At 52.4% G+C, this 13,047-nt stretch overlaps 1 protein-coding gene across 5 annotated transcripts in view; it reads left to right on the plus strand.

Moving 5' to 3' along the window:
- HYI (hydroxypyruvate isomerase (putative)) overlaps positions 1-13,047 on the plus strand; it is a 52,794-nt gene that overhangs the window by 4,688 nt on the left and 35,059 nt on the right. For all 5 annotated transcript variants that reach the window (XM_085884400.1, XM_085884402.1, XM_085884399.1 and 2 more), the window contains exons 3-4: positions 6,209-6,311; positions 6,454-6,568. In XM_085884400.1, the coding sequence (XP_085740526.1) occupies positions 6,209-6,311; positions 6,454-6,568 (218 nt within the window). The remainder of the gene's footprint in view (positions 1-6,208; positions 6,312-6,453; positions 6,569-13,047) is intronic.

The raw sequence follows: 13,047 nt of genomic DNA on the forward strand, positions 1-13,047 counted from the left end.
AGTTCTTTGCTAGTACGAATAATTGTTGGTGTTGTGCCAGTATCGTGGAACATTCCATCGAAAATGGGATACATTTTGAATCAACTGTTGTATGTGTGGGACGTTTGTATCATTTTAAGCAAAAATGGTGGGCTCAGAGGATAGTTGAGATTCTGATGTATGCACACTTGCTTTTGATCTGTTTCGCCTGGGTTTGAATCTCGACACAGCTATGAACTGCCAATCTGGTGTTTCAAAGGCAAGGCGAGGCATTAATGTGTGCTCCATCTATCGGAGAGATGTTGAGCCGGAGGACCCGTCAGCCCTCCTTGGTTTTGGCAGACGTTAAATATATTGTGTTGTCCTTTTGTGAAGAGTAGACAGGTTATCGCTAGCACACAACAAATTAAAAATTATGACCACTTGCAGTGCAATGTCAGGGCTGGCCAGGCCTAAATCCTCATGAAAGATTGAAGCCAAATGTGTTCCCCGGTTGACCACACAACAAGGTGGGAATGATTGTAGTCATGAAGGCGGAGGAGGATTCGGCAAAAATATAGGCCGAGACCCTTAACTATGAACAGGTTTCGAGATTCAAAATGCTTATTGTCCACATTCAAATAAGATTTATGACCCAACTAGTTTATCACTTTGTTGGTGTCTGCTAATAACACTGAACAACAAAAAATTTTTACTGGAGATGTGTAAAGTGATTTAGACTAATTTGGGTACGCTGATTTCAAAAATCATAACCGTTTTGCTGTATCACGTCAGGATTTTCAGTAACAGAAATATTCCCATTGCCTAGAAGTCAGGATTTCAATGAAATTTACAAAAATTCATTTATTCATTTATTTCATCATGAATGCTTCAAAATTATAGAAATTACAGAAAAACTCCACTAGAATGTAATTAAAAATGCTTTAGGCATTTGGCTTTGCGTTTGTGCTGCTCTGTGTCAGTTTCACGATGCAGGAACCAGCAGAAATCGCCCATCATGTTCGGGTTGTGCCGCCCTTGGTAACGCGTCTCCATGAGTGAAATCTCTTGGTGGAATCGCTCGCCGTGCTCGTCCGAGACTGCTCCCAAGTTGTCAGGGAAGAAGTTCAGGTGCTGGTGTAGGAAATGGATTTTCAGGGACATCCTGGAGCCAAGTTTCCTGAAGGACTCCAGCAGCTGCTGCACTATTTCTTCATAGTTGTCCGCGCGCTCGTTCCCCAAGAAGCTGTCCGTCACAGCTTTGAAGCTCCTCCACGCTGCCAGCTCTTTGGGGTTTAGAGTTGTCGGAAAAGTTCCGTCCTTCATAATCTGTCGGATTTGCGGTCCAACAAAGACACCAGCCTTGATCTTGGCCTCCGACAAGGTGTTGCCAAACTTTTCCTTGAGGTATAAAAACCCACGCCCATTCAGATCCATTGCCCGTACAAAACTTTTCATCAAGCCGAGCTTTATGTGGAGTGGTGGAAGGAAAACCTTGGCTGGGTCGACAAGGGCGACATGCTTCACGTTGTGTCGACCAGGTACATGCTCTTTTCGCTCTTCCCAATCTTTCTTCGTCCAGTGATTCTTGTCGTCTCTGCTATCCCAGAGACAAAGGAAGCACATGTATTTCGTGTAGCCTGACTGCAGCCCTAACAACAGCGCCACCACTTTCAAGTCTCCGCAGATGTGCCAGTTGAAGTCATTGTACTTGATGGAATCAAGCAGCTGCCGCATAGTCTCATAGGTCTCTGTCATGCCGAACGCGTGAGCCAGTGGGACTGATGGTTTCTCGTTGCCATTGTGGAGCAAAACAGCCTTCAAGCTGTTCTTCCCCGAGTCGATGAAGAGGCGCCAGTCTGCAGGATCGTGATCACACCCAAGTTCTTTTAACAGACCGTTGATGTCACTGCAGAATGTCATCGTGTCTTCCATCTCAAAGAACTCAGCCATGTCTCTGTGACGTGCTCTGAACAAGGATATCTTGGTGTTAGGTTCAAGTAGATTCCACTGCTGCAGCCTTGATCCAAGCAGCTCTGCCTTCGCCTTTGACAGCGAGAGGTCTCTTACAAGATCATTTAAGTCTCCCTGGTTCAGAAGGTGTGATTCTTGAGTGTCGGGTTCAAAAGGTTCATCATCACCATCCTCTTCACCACTGCTTACAGCTATGTTCTGATCAGCTGGAGGTGTTGGAACGGGGTTCTCGTCATCATGAGGCACAGGTTTACGAGCAGAGACGCAGTCAGCATTCTTGATGTGACCTTTATTCTTCTTGTTGAAGCCGGCGATGCTTGTGCAGCAGAAATAACAATCATCATGATGATTCTGCGGCTCACGCCATATCATGGGCACCGCAAATGGCATGCTCGCGTGCTTGCCCACCAACCACTGAGTCAAGGTTGTGTGACAGCTTGTGCAGCAGATGTGTGGTGCCCAGCTCTGTTCTTGGTCCCCCACCTTACACCCGAAGTAGTGAAAGTAGGCGGCCTTCATTTTCACTGCTGTAGATATACTTCGCTGTTGATCTTTTTTGGTATACCGACCACAGACATAACAGAAGTTGTCAGGATGATTGGTACAGGAACGCCTACTCATCTTTATCTGAAAGAAAGAAATATAACACAAGTTAACAACAATTGTACGAAATAGACATGTTGAAGACTTATGTAAATTTCATTGAAATCCTGACTTCTAGGCAATGGGAATATTTCTGTTCCTGAAAATCCTGACTTGATACAGCAAAACGGTTATGATTTTTGAAATCAGCGTACCCAAATTAGTCTTAATCACTTTACACATCTCCAGTAAAAAAATTTTTTTGAAATTTGTTGTTCAGTGTAATTAGTCATGGTCAAACTTTTATATCCTAGTTAACGACTATAATTAACTTGTCATTGTCTGGTTTTAAGTCTAACTTATTGATTATCATCATCACGAGTCAGCAAGTATAGCATTGATAGGATTTGTGGTTTAGAAATGCAAATGAATAGGTTACCAGGTGAAAGCCTTTTTAAAACGGACATGATCGAGCCACGGTTGATGATGTAAACAGGTCGTTAAAACGGACACATGTCGCCACCTGCAGGTCAGGTTGCTTGGCAGCATGCCATCACCTGTTTTGGGCCAGATTTCAAGTTTGTCAGTTGTATGGATTCAAATGAATCATTATAATGTTGGCATGCCATTAAACGGAGATGAAAATTATTTATTCCCATTGTCAAACGTGATGAGAAATTATGCTGGCACACACACCTTCCTTGTTCAATGTGTGCTTTTGGTTATTGAATTTAAGGCCTGCTGTGTAATTATTTGATTTTCTTTATGATAAATAATTTATTTATTTATTTTTACATCTTTAAAAGATGTTCTGCTGTCAAGGCAATCCTAAGGACCATTTTCATCAATTGAGTGTATTTTTAGTTTTTTCTTCTATTCCTTTTCCTCCTCCTCCTTCCACGTTGTGGAGTTGGGGTTTGGTCCGGATCTCTCATGGAACAGCTGACCAGGCGTGACGCTTGACAAAGTCTTTAAGGCAGGAATTTGGAATTTTGGCAACCTGATGCCAAAAGACACTGTCATCTTTAACATTCTTAACATGAACATTTAGTTCTTTCATCCCCTCTTCCTGTCCAAGCTGGAGTTCCTCAAGGTAGCGTTCTAGGCCCTGTTCTTTTTCTGGTTTTCATCGGTGATCTCTCTGACTCTCTGGAAAATCCTCTTTCTCTCTTTGCTGATGACTCCACCCTCTGCCGTACCATCTGTCATCCCTCAGACCGGCAAGCAGTAGTTTCTTCCCTCACTGCAGATTTGGGTAAAAATCACAAACTGGTCCAACACGTGCAACACGTCTTTCAATTCTGACAAATCTCACACTCTCACTATGTCTCTCCGAAAGGACAGTTTAGAAAAAAAAAAACCCATCCACTTTCTCAACAATCCTCTGGAAGAAGTCCTTTCTTTCAAGCTTCTGGGTCTCACTCTCTGCCATGATCTTTCCTGGGAAAGCCACATTTCGAACATGGCCTCCAAAGCCAGTCACCGACTGGGAATCCTCCATCATGCAAAGTCCTTCCTCAGTCCACCTGAGCTCCTGACCACTTGCAAAGCTTTCGTCTGCGACCTGATGGAGTACTGCTCTCCCCTCTGGGCTGGTGCTCCTGCCTCCCACCTTTCTCGGCTTCACGCTGTGGAAACCAAGGCATTTCGGATCATTAGCATCTCCCGCGATGAGGCTGTCTTTGGGCCTCTTACTCTCTCACTGCAGGCAGCTCGGTGGTTTTTGTGTCTTCTACCATCTCCTCTCCGGTCTCGCCCCCCCCCCCACCCTGCTCTGTCTGCGATTTGGCCCCACCGTATTTCCGCAGGGCTCTCAAGGTCCGTCAACAACCCCCTTCTGGTAAAACAACCAAAATCACGAATCACTGCTCACCTTCACTCTTTCATTCCTCTTTTCCCCCCCCCCACATTTGGAATAAACTCCCTCGCTCTATTCAATCCCATTCTTCCCTCCAGGCCTTCAAAACAGCTGTTCACCACCACCTCTTATCATCCCCCACCCAAATCCTTGATCTTTTCTACCCCCGTCGATCCACCCCAAGCCCACCTCCTTCAAATTCCCTGCTTTCCTTCCTGAAAGTCCCTGTAGTGTCCATCTTGTATACCCCGTATTCCCCGCCCCATCCCTATCCCTTCCACAGATCTCCTCATGTCTCTGTTCCCCCCACTGTTTTGTCTTCCCACTCCCGCCCCTCTTGTCTCATGCCCCCTTGCTGTGCGTTGTGTGTTAGCTCTCACACAAGCCTCGACAAGGTAGACAAAAAAAACATCCACCAACTAATGCTGGTTGATGGGACACCCGGCTAAACATCCATTTGAGGGATGGCACACACTGGGATCACAGTTTATAGTTGGGTCGCGATTCAAACCCAGGCTAGGTAGCTTAGAGGTGAGTATGCATACCTCGAGGCCATCCTGTCGGCCCTCTTCAGTGCATAGCACATAAAATTTGCCATCGTAAAAGCAGGATTGGTATGTATGCTTATCTCTTGGACTGTACATATTGTGTACATAAAAATGATGAAATGCAAACACTCCTGCCGTTTTCACTTTCTGTTGTGCTTGTGAACTTTCCCGACTCAACACCAGCTGCCAACCCTCCTCCCTTTTTCCCTCCCCCCTTTTTTCTGACAACATCGATGCCCGTTGTATAACCTTGTAGCATTTATTTATTTATTTATTTATTTATTTATTGCTAGCGATGTTTATTAGTTGATATTTTTAATTGTGCGATATTGACTTCATAACTTGATGTCATACCTGATTGATCCAGCCATTGTTTCACATATCACAATTTAAAAAAAATCTGTCACCTGTGACTGCATCTAAGAGGCTTATTTTTATTGCATTTCCAATGCACATACACCAAACTTTGATGACTATTGGATATGCTATAACAGGTAATTTGCACTGTTCTGTAATTAATGTACCCTTCCCCTCCCCTACCGTCCCCACCTCCCCCCCCCCAACCCCAATCCATTATTGTTTGCATTCTCTGCTGACAAAGCATCGGCACTGCCAAAGCAGCTCACAGCAAAGTTTATGCTGGGTGGTTCACCATTGCCTTCCCAGCAGTCAGCCAGGGCAGGAATTTGGTATTTGGCCATGTTTCCAGCAATTGCTCACTCGACTCTTCATTGAAAGACCCCATTGAAACTTTACCATCCACCAATGAAAGCATACAGCCGGGTCCCCAGCTTAACGTCCCTCTGATGATTGTGCACCAATTGATATAAAGCCCTGCTTATCAAATTCCAATTCAATCGTTTTATAGTGTTGAGAATCGGACCCAGACCAATCAACTCCGAGGCAAGTGCGCTATCTCTGTGCCATCCTGTCAGACTATAGATTGAGGTATGTGAGGCCTGTTATGGTCGACATAGAAGACCATTTCCCTGAACCATGAATGTATAGTGCTGTCACTCAGATTGTAAACAGGATTAAAATGTTGTTGCTGAACAAGCCAACTACTTAAAAAGTGCATTAGAACTTTCCATGGTGGTGGATCTGGGCAGCATTCAATGACTGAACGACATGATTGACAGATGTGCTTTGCAAGGTGCAGGACACTCGAGGCATTTGGATCCTTCTAATGGGCATGTGCTCTGCTGTTGAATTGGCATCATTGTCACCTCAACCTGTGCTTTCAATTTGATTTGTTGTGTGACTAACTGTGGGATTTGTCCCTCCGCAGGTAAGGGCGGGCTTGGGCTCGGGGCGCAACCGGGCCGGCAAGTGGAGTTTCGTACCGGTCTTGAAATGGCCGTCAGCTATGCCAATGCCCTGGGCTGTGACAGGTTTGGCTCGGAACACAAAGCTTCAAACATTTTCTTGAACATCAATGCCGAAAGATGCAGCTTGACCTTCGGGCACAGCTTTTTGCCTTCTCCCATAGATCTCATTGTGAATGTTATGCGGGTCTCTCTGTGCTCCCAACAGAATCAATGTCTTGGCGGGACGAATCCCGAGCAAAGGGAGTCGTGTGACTATGACCTCACAAATGGAAGAAACCTATGTGGAGAACCTGCGCTTTTCTGCTGACTTGCTCGAGAAGGTTGAACCACGTGACACCTTTTTATTATTATTTTTATTTTTATTTTTTAAATCTGTAACTTTTCTGATTTGTGCTACAATCTTTGCTAACCCGATTGGTTTTCAAAGTACAGAATCTATTACATTGCTGTTCTGAGAAACCAAGCTTGTATCGGAAGAATTCCCATGTTGCTCTGGGATTGATAACAAAAGCCGAGGTGGCTCATTAATCTCCTTCAGTAATGTGCCTCCTAGTCTGGTCTCCATGTAATTCCAGTCCTCTCTATGCTTGACTTGTGCCCTCAGGGCAATTTTATATATGCATGAAAATGCAGCACCACCAAAAAATCACCCTCGTAAATTGGCTAACAAGTGCTTCGTCTGCTCATTGGGAGATTTTGAACAGATTATTTCATTATTATTATTATTATTTTCCCCCCTAAATACAGGATAATATCTGCTTTTCCAATTTGTCATGCAGAAGATTTAGCAGAATTTGCATGTAAACTACTGACCTCTCTTCTGTTTTTTTTTATTTTTATTTTATTTTAACAATGCAAGTATAACTATGCATTAACTGCACAATTCTCCTTGAAGTATTGTGTAATAAAACCGAATTGCCTTGAAGCAGGTACAATTATTGAGTCGGTCTTAGGGGTAAAGACTACCTTGAAGGATCATGTCTGTAGTTTGTTAATCTGGAAACAACTGAAATGGTAGGAATGCATTCGGGTGTGGGTTTGTAGCTGTACTCCCGTAATCGTTAATTGCATCCTTATCACGGCTCACAGTGCCAGCTCGCGTGTCCTTTCAATCCCCCTTGGACTCCCTGTCATGCTGATCTCTCTGTATCGGATGCAACAGTTGCAGGATGAGATTCTGGGAGATTTCCCCGCCTCGTGGACCCCACAATCAGCCTCACAAGCTTGCACTCCTATTGGTAGCTGGTTGATGTTTTTAAAAGGGCCCCATTCACCAACTTTTTAAAAAAATTATTATTATTTTCTTTTTCCTTCTTGGCCAACATAAAGACTACCTCATTGTTCCATTGAGCCTTCACCCTTACAGGCCTATGCTGTGCATGGAAGGTGATAGGGACGACCTTGCATCTGTGTATGCCCAAACCACTCTTGCTCCCAAATGCTTGTCCACATTTCGTGCAGTTACCAGCAACCTTGAGCTCACCAGCTATCAGGTGCCTAATCTCTCTCCTGAGGCCCCATGCATTGGTGGAATGTGCAGAAATAGTCATTGCTTGCCCATTGTGATTCAGAGAGAACCAGGATGAAAGCTGTTGGTATGTCCGACACCCTGGGAAAATGACTAAAACTTGGTCCTGCTGATTTTCTATTGTGGGCAGGTCTGTGTCTAAGCAAGAAGGCAATGGTCTTCAGTACTTCAGTTGATCCCAGATAGAGGATGCTCACTTATCAGTTGTACGCATCAAAGCATGGAAAGATCATCATGTGGAAAGGGAAGACACCTCGTCATTAATCAGGAAATGTTGAAACAAAAGATGATTATACTGTTTTAAGACCACTGCACATGTCCAGCACTGATGAAGTCGGTCATGTTTTCTTCTCGGTCGCTGTTCTGCAGCATATATAGCCATCAGTTGGACGGTCTATTCCACATAGGTATGGTTTTAAAGAATTTGTGATCATAGTGCTTGGCATTTTCCTCAAGGCTTTTGTCCTTTATTCCTGCCACTGCCAAAAAGCTATTATTGCTGGAGTTATATTGTAAAGGTAAAGTTTGCAGCATGACCGAAAGCGGTACAATGAATTAATTTGCATTTCACATGTCCATGAACAAACTTTTGCAGGGAGGATAAAGCATTGTGCAGTAAATGTGGCCCTTGAGCTGTTAGTGGTGGTGCAAAACACAAATGTCTGTGCATTGCAGATTTTCATTACTGTGATAACTTTTGAACTGGTGGAGTGATTTTGACTAAACGAAGCACAAGCATATGGACTGCAATACAAAGATGAACCAATTAAAATTTTGGGTTGAACAGGTCAAAGTTAATCTGCTATTTGATATTCCTTTTGCAGATCATGAGTGGGAGTCTTGTTTTCTTTTTCTTTTCTTTTTTTCTATCTCTTTCTCTTTTCTTTTTCTTTTTCTCTTTTTTTTCTCTCTTTTTCTCTTCCTCTCTTTTTCTTTTCCTCTTCCTCTTCCTCTCTCTCCTTCCTCTCTCTCCTTCCTTCTCTCTCCTTCCTTCTCTCTCCTTCCTTCTCTCTCCTTCCTTCTCTCTCCTTCCTTCTCTCTCCTTCCTTCTCTCTCCTTCCTTCTCTCTCCTTCCTTCTCTCTCCTTCCTTCTCTCTCCTTCCTTCTCTCTCCTTCCTTCTCTCTCCTTCCTTCTCTCTCTTCCTTCTCTCCCCCCTTCCTCTCTCCCTCTTCCGCGCTCTCCCCCCTTCCGCGCTCTCCCCCCTTCCGCGCTCTCCCCCCTTCCGCGCTCTCCCCCCTTCCGCGCTCTCCCCCCTTCCGCGCTCTCCCCCCTTCCGCGCTCTCCCCCCTTCCGCGCTCTCCCCCCCTTCCGCGCTCTCCCCCCTTCCGCGCTCTCCCCCTTCCGCGCTCTCCCCCTTCCGCGCTCTCCCCCTTCCGCGCTCTCCCCCTTCCGCGCTCTCCCCCCTTCCGCGCTCTCCCCCTTCCGCGCTCTCCCCCCTTCCGCGCTCTCCCCCTTCCGCGCTCTCCCCCCTTCCGCGCTCTCCCCCCTTCCGCGCTCTCCCCCTTCCGCGCTCTCCCCCCTTCCGCGCTCTCCCCCCTTCCGCGCTCTCCCCCCTTCCGCGCTCTCCCCCTTCCGCGCTCTCCCCCTTCCGCGCTCTCCCCCCTTCCGCGCTCTCCCCCCTTCCGCGCTCTCCCCCCCTTCCGCGCTCTCCCCCCTTCCGCGCTCTCCCCCCTTCCGCGCTCTCCCCCCTTCCGCGCTCTCCCCCCTTCCGCGCTCTCCCCCTTCCGCGCTCTCCCCCTTCCGCGCTCTCCCCCCGTCTTTCGCTCTCCCCCCCGTCTTTCGCCCTCTCCCCCCGTCTTTCGCCCTCTCCCCGTCTTTCGCCCTCTCCCCCCGTCTTTCGCCCTCTCCCCCCGTCTTTCGCCCTCTCCCCCCCCGTCTTTCGCCCTCTCCCCCCCGTCTTTCGCCCTCTCCCCCCCCGTCTTTCGCCCTCTCCCCCCCGTCTTTCGCCCTCTCCCCCCGTCTTTCGCCCTCTCCCCCCGTCTTTCGCCCTCTCCCCCCCGTCTTTCGCCCTCTCCCCCCCGTCTTTCGCCCTCTCCCCCCCGTCTTTCGCCCTCTCCCCCCCGTCTTTCGCCCTCTCCCCCCCGTCTTTCGCCCTCTCCCCCCGTCTTTCGCCCTCTCCCCCCCGTCTTTCGCCCTCTCCCCCCCCGTCTTTCGCCCTCTCCCCCCCGTCTTTCGCCCTCTCCCCCCGTCTTTCGCCCTCTCCCCCCCGTCTTTCGCCCTCTCCCCCCGTCTTTCGCCCTCTCCCCCCCGTCTTTCGCCCTCTCCCCCCCGTCTTTCGCCCTCTCCCCCCCGTCTTTCGCCCTCTCCCCCCCGTCTTTCGCCCTCTCCCCCCCGTCTTTCGCCCTCTCCCCCCGTCTTTCGCCCTCTCCCCCCCGTCTTTCGCCCTCTCCCCCCCGTCTTTCGCCCTCTCCCCCCGTCTTTCGCCCTCTCCCCCCCGTCTTTCGCCCTCTCCCCCCGTCTTTCGCCCTCTCCCCCCCGTCTTTCGCCCTCTCCCCCCGTCTTTCGCCCTCTCCCCCCGTCTTTCGCCCTCTCCCCCCGTCTTTCGCCCTCTCCCCCCGTCTTTCGCCCTCTCCCCCCCGTCTTTCGCCCTCTCCCCCCCCGTCTTTCGCCCTCTCCCCCCCGTCTTTCGCCCTCTCCCCCCCGTCTTTCGCCCTCTCCCCCCGTCTTTCGCCCTCTCCCCCCGTCTTTCGCCCTCTCCCCCCGTCTTTCGCCCTCTCCCCCCCGTCTTTCGCCCTCTCCCCCCCGTCTTTCGCCCTCTCCCCCCCGTCTTTCGCCCTCTCCCCCCCGTCTTTCGCCCTCTCCCCCCCCGTCTTTCGCCCTCTCCCCCCCGTCTTTCGCCCTCTCCCCCCGTCTTTCGCCCTCTCCCCCCCGTCTTTCGCCCTCTCCCCCCGTCTTTCGCCCTCTCCCCCCGTCTTTCGCCCTCTCCCCCCGTCTTTCGCCCTCTCCCCCCCGTCTTTCGCCCTCTCCCCCCCGTCTTTCGCCCTCTCCCCCCGTCTTTCGCCCTCTCCCCCCCGTCTTTCGCCCTCTCCCCCCCGTCTTTCGCCCTCTCCCCCCGTCTTTCGCCCTCTCCCCCCCGTCTTTCGCCCTCTCCCCCCCGTCTTTCGCCCTCTCCCCCCCGTCTTTCGCCCTCTCCCCCCGTCTTTCGCCCTCTCCCCCCCGTCTTTCGCCCTCTCCCCCCCCGTCTTTCGCCCTCTCCCCCCGTCTTTCGCCCTCTCCCCCCCGTCTTTCGCCCTCTCCCCCCGTCTTTCGCCCTCTCCCCCCCGTCTTTCGCCCTCTCCCCCCGTCTTTCGCCCTCTCCCCCCCGTCTTTCGCCCTCTCCCCCCCGTCTTTCGCCCTCTCCCCCCCGTCTTTCGCCCTCTCCCCCCGTCTTTCGCCCTCTCCCCCCGTCTTTCGCCCTCTCCCCCCCCGTCTTTCGCCCTCTCCCCCCGTCTTTCGCCCTCTCCCCCCCCCGTCTTTCGCCCTCTCCCCCCCGTCTTTCGCCCTCTCCCCCCCGTCTTTCGCCCTCTCCCCCCCGTCTTTCGCCCTCTCCCCCCGTCTTTCGCCCTCTCCCCCCCGTCTTTCGCCCTCTCCCCCCGTCTTTCGCCCTCTCCCCCCCCGTCTTTCGCCCTCTCCCCCCCGTCTTTCGCCCTCTCCCCCCCGTCTTTCGCCCTCTCCCCCCCCGTCTTTCGCCCTCTCCCCCCGTCTTTCGCCCTCTCCCCCCCCGTCTTTCGCCCTCTCCCCCCGTCTTTCGCCCTCTCCCCCCCCGTCTTTCGCCCTCTCCCCCCCGTCTTTCGCCCTCTCCCCCCCCCGTCTTTCGCCCTCTCCCCCCCGTCTTTCGCCCTCTCCCCCCCGTCTTTCGCCCTCTCCCCCCGTCTTTCGCCCTCTCCCCCCCGTCTTTCGCCCTCTCCCCCCCCCGTCTTTCGCCCTCTCCCCCCCGTCTTTCGCCCTCTCCCCCCCGTCTTTCGCCCTCTCCCCCCGTCTTTCGCCCTCTCCCCCCCGTCTTTCGCCCTCTCCCCCTCTCTTTCGCCCTCTCCCCCACTCTCTTTCGCCCTCTCCCCCCTCTCTTTCGCCCTCTCCCCCCTCTCTTTCGCCCTCTCCCCCTCTCTTTCGCCCTCTCCCCCCTCTCTTTCGCCCTCTCCCCCCTCTCTTTCGCCCTCTCCCCCTCTCTTTCGCCCTCTCCCCCCTCTCTTTCGCCCTCTCCCCCCCTCTCTTTCGCCCTCTCCCCCCGTCTTTCGCCCTCTCCCCCCGTCTTTCGCCCTCTCCCCCCCGTCTTTCGCCCTCTCCCCCCGTCTTTCGCCCTCTCCCCCCCGTCTTTCGCCCTCTCCCCCCGTCTTTCGCCCTCTCCCCCCCCGTCTTTCGCCCTCTCCCCCCCGTCTTTCGCCCTCTCCCCCCTGTCTTTCGCCCTCTCCCCCCTCTCTTTCGCCCTCTCCCCCCTCTCTTTCGCCCTCTCCCCCCTCTCTTTCGCCCTCTCCCCCTCTCTTTCGCCCTCTCCCCCCTCTCTTTCGCCCTCTCCCCCCTCTCTTTCGCCCTCTCCCCCCTCTCTTTCGCCCTCTCCCCCCCTCTCTTTCGCCCTCTCCCCCTCTCTTTCGCCCTCTCCCCCCTCTCTTTCGCCCTCTCCCCCCTCTCTTTCGCCCTCTCCCCCCTCTCTTTCGCCCTCTCCCCCCTCTCTTTCGCCCTCTCCCCCTCTCTTTCGCCCTCTCCCCCCCTCTCTTTCGCCCTCTCCCCCCTCTCTTTCGCCCTCTCCCCCCTCTCTTTCGCCCTCTCCCCCTCTCTTTCGCCCTCTCCCCCCTCTCTTTCGCCCTCTCTCCCCCCTCTCTTTCGCCCTCTCCCCCCTCTCTTTCGCCCTCTCCCCCCTCTCTTTCGCCCTCTCCCCCCCTCTCTTTCGCCCTCTCCCCCCTCTCTTTCGCCCTCTCCCCCTCTCTTTCGCCCTCTCCCCCCCTCTCTTTCGCCCTCTCCCCCCTCTCTTTCGCCCTCTCCCCCTCTCTTTCGCCCTCTCCCCCCTCTCTTTCGCCCTCTCCCCCCTCTCTTTCGCCCTCTCCCCCCTCTCTTTCGCCCTCTCCCCCCCTCTCTTTCGCCCTCTCCCCCCTCTCTTTCGCCCTCTCCCCCCTCTCTTTCGCCCTCTCCCCCCTCTCTTTCGCCCTCTCCCCCTCTCTTTCGCCCTCTCCCCCCTCTCTTTCGCCCTCTCCCCCCTCTCTTTCGCCCTCTCCCCCTCTCTTTCGCCCTCTCCCCCCTCTCTTTCGCCCTCTCCCCCCTCTCTTTCGCCCTCTCCCCCCTCTCTTTCGCCCTCTCCC

Source organism: Eptatretus burgeri, chromosome 6 (assembly GCF_056783735.1).
Source record: "Eptatretus burgeri isolate ZD-2024b chromosome 6, Ebu_testis_v1, whole genome shotgun sequence".
In the NCBI taxonomy this organism is placed as follows: domain Eukaryota; kingdom Metazoa; phylum Chordata; class Myxini; order Myxiniformes; family Myxinidae; genus Eptatretus; species Eptatretus burgeri.